The sequence below is a fragment of the Zonotrichia leucophrys genome, chromosome 19 (assembly GCF_028769735.1).
Source record: "Zonotrichia leucophrys gambelii isolate GWCS_2022_RI chromosome 19, RI_Zleu_2.0, whole genome shotgun sequence".
In the NCBI taxonomy this organism is placed as follows: domain Eukaryota; kingdom Metazoa; phylum Chordata; class Aves; order Passeriformes; family Passerellidae; genus Zonotrichia; species Zonotrichia leucophrys.
This window is the reverse complement of record NC_088188.1, coordinates 10,437,149-10,445,569: the sequence shown is the minus strand read 5'-3', so window position 1 is coordinate 10,445,569 and position 8,421 is coordinate 10,437,149. Positions and strand designations below refer to the sequence as shown.

Genomic DNA, 8,421 nt, shown 5'->3' with positions numbered 1-8,421 from the left:
ATTTGTGCAGTGCTTCCCTGTACACATCAGAGAGCAGGGGGAGGTTTGATCCTGGAGCTGTGTCCCCCTCCCCTCCCACTCCCCAGCAGCTGATGAGGCTCTTGGCTTTGACTTTTTCCATTGCTGGGCTCCACTTTGTCTCCAGTTTCCACCGGCACAGGTGTCCTGGATGATGCCTCGGAGCATTAACTGTTTCCATGCTGGAGAAACCAGTGGCATTCCCGGAATGGCTGCTCAGTTTCAAGCTGTTTGGAAACATCTGGATCTGGGACACGGACTGGAAGGTATGTATGTGCAGGGGGATCATCTGGAGGAAGAAACTGCTTCCAGATGTGTTTGGGCAAAAACGCTATTGAAATGTAAACTCAGTTTATTGAAATGTAAACTCAGTTTATGTTGTGCTGCCTCACAAGCGCTCAGAAAGCCCTGGGTGCAGGGAGGGGCTCTGAGGGTGCTGCTGTGGGCAGGCTCTGGGTGCAGATGTGCCTGCAGATGTGCATTTGTTGTGGGGAACCGGGTGGTTTGTGGCTGGTGAGAGTGTCACATTGTTTTCTCTCTTACCAGCCAAGTCATTCAATTCCTCATGCTGAGTATTCCTTCCAGATGTGGAAGTGCCTTACAAAGCAGGGCTGTGTGGCACTGGGGAGCTGTGCTCTGTATCACTACTAGACACTGTCTGGGATTCACCCTTCTGCAGAATGAGCGCTGTGTAAAGCCATGGGAGAAGCTGTCAGTCCATCTCCCTGCCTGCCTGCCTGGCAATGTTCTTCCCCTTCTCTGTGACCACTCTGGAAAGGGACAAGTGGCATTCTAGGAGTTGGACATTGCTCCCGTGGGAACACCCGGGCTGCAGGTCAGGGCTGTGCTTGTCTCCCAAGCAGCCTGCAGCATTGCTGCTGCAGTGCTGTGCTCCAGGCACGTGCAGGCAGAGCCTGTGGCTGCAAACCCAGTACCCACCAGACCTGTTCCTTCTCCCAGTGCTTTTGCAGGTGATTAGTGATGATGAGAGAGAACGTGGAAATAATTTTTATCTCGCTTTCTGCCTCTGCTGGGTAAATCCTGAGGAGGACGATGGCACACAGTGAAGGAAGCAGGGCTGTGCCATCCCTGCCCACCCGAGGTTTCCCTCCTTTGTTCTATTTTTTGAGCAAGGATCCTGACACCCTTTCCCAGACAGTGAGTCACAGCAGCTCTGTCTGTGCAGAAGCCCTGTGTCTTGGAGCACTTTGTAGATGCAGGAGCTGCAGGAGCCTCACAGGAGCCAACTGTGTTTATTAAAAGATGATCAGATGTTTCCTTCCTTAAGGCAGTGTCTAGCTGAGGCTGAGTAATAACTCATTACCAACGAGACAAATAACTGCTTATCATCAGCTCAGTGCCTTTGCCAGCCCTTCTGGTGGTGGTGGCAGGTGCTCTGAGCACTGGTGGGCTCAGCACCCAGAACAGGGGGTAAGAAGACCCCATCCAGTCCCTGAGACAGCCTGGGCAGCCCCAGGCTCTGCTCTGCTGCTCAGTGGGGTTTGGCCCTGGATTAAGCTCAGGGTACAGCTTTATCCAGCCCTGGTGCACCATGTTCCCCACTGCCTGTGGAATCAGGCTGCTGGAGGGGCCTTTGCATGCCACGTTGTTCCATCCTGGTGCTGGGGACTCAGATCCCATGTGCCAGAGCTCCTTGTGGCCTGATGGACAAACCAGCAGTGGGCCAGGGCGGTGTGGAGAGGCATCCCAGGAGTGCTGTGGGGCCATGGGTGAGGTGGGATGCCATGATCCCCATGTCCCCACATGCCCCATGGTGGCAGGGCTGGGCTGGGGAGAGGCAGAGCAGGGCCAGCTCTCGTCGCTGGGGCCGGGACCCTGTTGGGCTGGCTCAGAGGCTTTCCTCAGACGCCATCCTCTGGTGCAGCCGCCGCGGTCCTTCCCTGCCAGATGCCATGGCATCTCTCCATGTCCTTTGTTCCCTCCTTGCTCACGCCTCTGCCATGATTTATGGCCGTTGCGGAGCAGCCTGGCTGCGGCTCCCCTGCCTGGCCAGACCCAGCCTGGGCCAGGGAGCTCTCGGGCAGCGCTCTGACCCCCCTGCATTCGGGCCCCTTGCATTTAACCATGTGCGTGGCCTTTTCTTTCACCTCCTTCCAGCCCGGCTGTGAATGGAGTGCTTTCAGGGGGAGGAGACTGCTGGGAGCCCAGCTCTGCCTGTGCATTGGTAGCAGCCCATAAAAGCATCCCAGGAATTCGCCTCGGCGGCCCTGCGCGGGGTGAGCCAGTGAAAGGCGCCCTTTGTTCCTGCGGCCCGGTCCCACACACCCTCGGAGGGCTGGAATCTGCAGAGCTGGATGTGTGCTCCCACTGCTGCCACGCTGCACTCAGGCCCTCGCCAAGAGGTTTTCCCACGTCTCACCCTGGCCAGGGTGAGCAGGGCACTGAGAGAGGCTTCCCCAGGCTGCACCGAGCTGGGCCTGTGTCCCCAGCCTAAGCTGAGTCAGAGGGACGGAAATCCCTCCTGCAGGGCTCCCTCTCCCCGCAGGGTTCGGTGACAGCTTTGGGGTGTGATTGCTGCTGCTCCTGCTGCTGCCCGGCTGCGGGGCCCCTCTGGCCAGGGACTGACACGGAGCCAGGCCGGCCCCGCCGCAGCCTGCACACAGCCACTGGCACCCGGCCCAGAACATGGCTCTGCAAAAGAAGAAATGCCTTTGTTGTTGTTGTTGAGGAAAGCCCAGAACGCTCCGGCAAGGACACAACCTCTTCCTAAAGCTGGGTTTGAAAGCCCTGCTTTCTCAGAGGGTTCAAAGTGACCTGGCCAGAAGCATCTGCTTCTGTGGGTCAGCCTGGTTGGAGGAAACCCTGACCCACCTTGCAAGGGCTCCCTCTGAAACCACAGCTTGCAGGGGCACCGAGGGATGGCACCCATGTGTCCCTTCCAGAGGGTGCCCACCCAGGGTGCTGCTGGGGAGCACCATGAGATTTCCTGGGCTCTCATTAGCAGAAGAAAAGCTTTGGGTGACTCAGCAAAGGGTGCCAGACCAAGGCTTGGACACTGTCCTGGGCAGGACTGACACATGCAGTTCAGGCAGAGCCTGGCCTGGCTAAAGATACCGTGGTGCTTAAATATTTTATAGAAAATCATTAAGCAATTAAATCTGGTGGATCTCACATCACAGAAAAGCAGCTTGAAGCCTGTACAGTAAACAGGGCAACGCTTCCTGCTTGTTTGGGATGTCTTCTTGGAGTCTTAACTACAATCCTTGCTTCAAAATAACTATAATTATCTCTTAATTGCCATTATTGTTTAACATTTTTAGTATTTGCAAGTGCAAACTGTTACAGTTTTCCGTGCAGATACAATCAGTAGCCGGGGCTCACAATGAAAGCAATTAAAATCCTGTGATTATCACAAGGCTGCGTGTCTCTACACCAGCTTCAATCTGCATCACTTGCCAAGATGTAGGCTAGAAACTCAGACAAATTTAGCATTTATTTAGTAACCCAGCAAAGCTACTACCTCTTGCTGCCTCCAATGATTTGCATCTACGGCACTTTTTGGAAGGACGGGAGCAGGGAGGGGAGGGGAAAGAAAGCAGTTTCTAGAATACATCCCGGGAGAATATACAGCAAGAAAAATTATGCACATGAATTATGCATCTGAATTATGATTTCACTCCTATTTTTGTCCGGATTAGCTCATGTTTGGTGTGCATCCCTGGCAGGGTGCTAGCAGAGTGTGCTCCAGCTCCCAGCAGGTCACTGCGGCTCCGGGTCCTGTGGTCCCTGCTCCCCTGGCAGCTGCTTCCCAAGGGCTCCCGGAGCTGCCTGGGGATCCAGCCCCTGCTCCTCACCCCTCACAGGCTGTGCAAGCCGCTTTTCTGTGTTCATTGAATGCCTCTCTTCTGTAAACACACAAGGGATGACAGCAGATTTGGGTGTAACTAAAAAAGCAGGTCTGTGCTATTTTCTACAGAGGGGGAGGTGTTTGGAGGCTGTGCTGCCACCAGCCAGCCTTCAACGGTGTCCCCCGGGTCCCCAGCATCTCCTGGGGAAGGCAGACGTGGAAACATCTTGGCCTCTGCCAGCTCTGGGGAGATAAGCCCAGGAGAGAAGGGGAAGGCAGCAGCAGGGCTTCCAAAATCTCACCAGACGCAACTGCAATCCCAGTACACACTCAAGTAAAGCCAGCCATCCTTCCAGGAAAATCTGCTTGGGAATCCTCAGCTCCCTTCCCGGGAGGGCTGCTGACCCCAGGCCATGGATGTTTCCATCTGTAAGGAATTTCAATGGCCCTTATTGCCATCAGGGAGGGAATTTTCCTCACTGGCCAAGCCAGCAGGGCACCTGCACCCAGGTGTGGGGTCCAGGCTGGGGTGGGTGTGGGCACATGGCCATGTGGGGAGGCTTGAGGGGCTGGGAATGCTCCCTGGCTGGGTCCAAACTGCATGTCCCATTTCTGCTGCTGCCTTGGACTAACACCCCTGACATCCCAGCAGTTGTTTGCATGAGAAAATGAGATTAGGAAAGTATTTCAAGCATTCGTGTCTGTTGTTCAGTGGCAAACAAGGCTGGAGCCAGAGCTGTTTGTCCTGTCAGCTGGCGCAAAGCTTGGGAAAACAGCCGGGAAGGCAGTGGGAGACACCCAGCTGAGCACCAGGGCTGAATTTGCACAGACCTGTGGAGAGTGGGAAAGGTGGAGCTGGTGCAGGCAGAGCCAGGGATGGGGTACCTGCATGTGCACCTTTGTGGGTACCCCTGGGGCTCCCTGGGATACCCCAGAAGATTGGGATTTTTCTATATTCAGGTATTTCCCATCTGCTTTGAAATGCTGCTGGTAGGAAGTGAAAAGTATCAGTAAATTTGGGCAGTCACAGGCAAGAGGAGCAAAGGCAGAATTAATGGAAACAGGCACCTTGGAAATCCTGGGCTTGAAAGCCCTGAAATTGCCTGCTGAGATTTGGGCTAGCTGTGCTCCCAGAGTGATGAGGTTAAGATGAGCTCTCCAGTCTGCCTTTTGGAGGAAGGACACAGCTGGTGAGGCAGAGAGGAAGGAGGAGGCCAGGAGAGCTGCAGCAGCTCCAGGTGACACAGAGAGGAAGGAGGAGGCCAGGAGAGCTGCAGCAGCTCCAGGTGACACAGAGAGGAGAGGAGGCCTGGAGAGCTGCAGCAGCTCCAGGTGACACAGAGAGGAGAGGAGGAGGCCAGGAGAGCTGCAGCAGCTCCAGGTGACACAGGAGAGGAGAGGAGGAGGCCAGGAGAGCTGCAGCAGCTCCAGGTGACACAGAGAGGAGAGGAGAGGAGGAGGCCAGGAGAGCTGCAGCAGCTCCAGGTGACACAGAGAGGAAGGAGGAGGCCAGGAGAGCTGCAGCAGCTCCAGGTGACACAGAGAGGAAGGAGGAGGCCAGGAGAGCTGCAGCAGCTCCAGGTGACACAGAGAGGAGAGGAGGAGGCCAGGAGAGCTGCAGCAGCTCCAGGTCACCGTGTTTCCAGGCTCAGCAGGTCCCTGCCACATCCTGGAGCTCTCCTGTGGCTCCTGCTCAGTTTGGTTTCCCTGTGGCAGCTGTCACTATCCCTGTGACAAACCACCTGCCTGAGTTTCAAGGAAGTCATCCATATATTCAACAGGAATATCAATGTCCAGGAGCTGCTGAGATCACAGCAGCTAACACAGGGATTCTGCTGAGCTCTGCTCCCCCCACCACAGCTGGAATTCCTCTTGGATGGCGTGCAGGGAGTCGTTTAAACTTCTCCTGGTCCTTTTGGGGTTCAGGTGTCCTGGGGTGGGCTCCCATCCCAGCTGCAGCACAGGATCCAGCCCAAGCATGCTGCCCAGGGAGGACACTTGCTCCACATTTTGAAGCCAGAAGTGCCTCCTGAAATCAATACAAAAGGAGATTCCTCTGCAGCCTAGGGAACCACCCTGTCCACATTCTTCCCTGAGGCCTTCAAAGGAGCTGAGGAATCTAATTCCCACTAATTTGCTTTGAAAACACCAAGTTAAAATTGTAATTATGGCCTGGTACCTTAGTGCCGAGGGAAGACCCCAGCAGACTGCAGCTTCCTTGCTTCCCCAAGACATCAGTTTTGATGATTTATTAAGACTTACATTTTTAACAATATGATGTTGGTTAATGTTGGAAGATGTTCCTACAATTAATGAAAATTTCATAGACTGACTGGAGAAGAAAGAGAGCATTTTATGTCCCCTACCAGATGGCCTAGACCAGCTGCTCACTTTTTTCTTTGAACTGTGATTCTAATGACTTCTCTGTCCTTTGAAGTCTGCTTAGAGCTGCTGAACCAGATGGATTTGCATGATAGTAGCAGTGCACGTTTAACAGAGGAGGACTTGTGCTATTTTCCCTCCTGGCCACTGCTGAATGCTGCAGTTGGGGGATTTGGAGGGGTGAGTAAACCCGGAATATTGCCAGGCGCTGGCAAATGTATCGTGGTGTAACATCACTGGCTTCAGTGGAGTTCCCACAGTTCCCCAAACCCAGTGTCCTCACCCAGCTCTCAGCTGGTTTTGTTGCTTTACAACCCAGTCATGGATTTGCTGGGGCCTTACAAAGCAGGGGCTGCTGTCAGAATGCGCATTTCAGCACCATTTAAAAAAGGAAAAGAAGAAACAGCTTTAAATATTTATTAATAAGTTTTTAAAAGAATAAATCACAAAATAAAAGGGTGACAAAAGAAACAAAACTGAAAAAGGTCCCTGAGTGTGGGTTTGGTGGGAATTTATGCAGAGTAGAGAAGCTGGGGAGGCAACACTGACATTCCTGGGTTTGAAATCTCAAATCAATAATGAAGGAGGCCACATCACTTTTTCACACTGCCTCCAGAGCACTCACAGGATCTCAAGCAGCTGCTCTCCCTGGAGCAATGTCCGGGCTGGGCTGGCACAGAGCTCTCTAAAATCTCTCAGGACTCTGATGATCCTTGTGGGTCCCTTCCAACAGGATATTCTGTCATTCTGTGAAAATCATCCTGCACAATCACAGCATGCCTGGGGCTGTCTCTGCTCTGTGTTTCTCCGTGTCTGCCTCAGAGGCCTTTAGGGACTTTGAGGAACAAACAGCACAGGACAAATGGAACGATAAAGGGAAGCAGCAGAGCAATTACCCAGAACCAGCAGCCCAGGGCACAGAAGGACACCAAGGCCATGGCACTGGTGGCACAGAACGTACTGTTCTTACTCAGGGTGGTCAGTGTGATAGGGAAATGGAAGGAGGGTAAACCAGAGGTGAGGCTTTGCCTGGATGTGCCGTGGAAAGCAGCGTGTCCTGCCCTGGAGCCCCCTGTTCCTTGCCAGGTGATGTGTGCCCAGTGTTGGCAGCAGCCTGTGTGCAGCAAGGCAGGAGCACTGGGCTGAGCCCTGCTGGAGTCCCATCACCCAGGGCTTCCCAGGCCTTGGCTGCTGCCCCATCCTGTTCTCAGGGAATGTTAATTTGATGTTATCCATCAGCGAGATGTTAATGAGATCCCATCCCATTAAGGGGAGCGGGTTCCTGTTCACAGCCACTGGTCCCGGTGTCCCCAGTGCCGTGTGATGGCAGCACATCCTGTGTCTGGCCTGAATGGGTTCGGTCAGGGCTGGGACAGCAGCATCCCCTCACAGCACAGCATCTGATTTTGGTTTACAGCCATCAAATCCTCCACACCAGGCGAGCTTCACAATTGACACCGAGAAAACTTCTCCACCCTGGCACAGGCGGAGTCCCCGTTTTAAAAGCCGCGTGGATGTGGCACTTGGGGACACGGCCAGGGAGGGCCGGCTTGCTCTCGAGGGGCTGTCCCACCATGGGTGACCCTGCGGTGGAACACGCCTGCTGTTCCCGGGGCTGTCCCGCAGGCGGGCGGGCACCGCCACCTGCCGCGGGCCCGGCCCGGCCCTGCCCAGCCCTCAGCGCCGCCAGCCCGGCCCGCCGGGCCGCCGTAGCCGCGGCCGCCCCGGAAGGGCTCCGGTTGCCATAGCGGCGGGGCGGGGCGCGGGCCATGGCGGCGGCGGGGCCGGGAGAGCCGGGGGAGTCATCGGAGCCCGGCCCGGCCGGGTCTCAGGCCATGGAAGCGGCGGGGCCGGGGCAGCCGGTGGAGCCCGCGGAGCCAGGCCCGGCCGGGTCGCTGCGGCGCTGCCTGGCGCGGCTGGGCGCGCTGCGGGCCCGGCCCGACGGCGGCGGCCGCCGCACGGAGCTGCACCTGCTCTTCGACCAACTCATCTCCGAGAGCTGCGGGCCCGAGCCCCCGGCCGTGCCCTGCCCGCAGGTACCGTGGGATGGGCACCGGCACTGCCGCTGTGTCTGCGCGGGGAGCAGGAGGAGGAGGAGGAGGCGGCCGTGCCCGTGTGGGAGCGCACGTGTGGCGGGGCTGGGCGGGGGCCGCTGTGGGAACGGCGTGCTGTGGCTGTGCCCATCGCTGTGCCCCGCTGTGCCCACCCCCGTG

General features: G+C 56.1%; 1 protein-coding gene across 1 annotated transcript in view; it reads left to right on the top strand.

The window, feature by feature from the left end:
- Window positions 1-8,000: 8,000 nt before the first annotated feature.
- Window positions 8,001-8,421, top strand: part of HEATR6 (HEAT repeat containing 6) — a 17,769-nt gene continuing 17,348 nt past the window's right edge. The window contains exon 1 of the mRNA XM_064729427.1: window positions 8,001-8,244. Within this exon, the coding sequence (XP_064585497.1) occupies window positions 8,044-8,244 (201 nt within the window). The 5' untranslated portion in view covers window positions 8,001-8,043. The remainder of the gene's footprint in view (window positions 8,245-8,421) is intronic.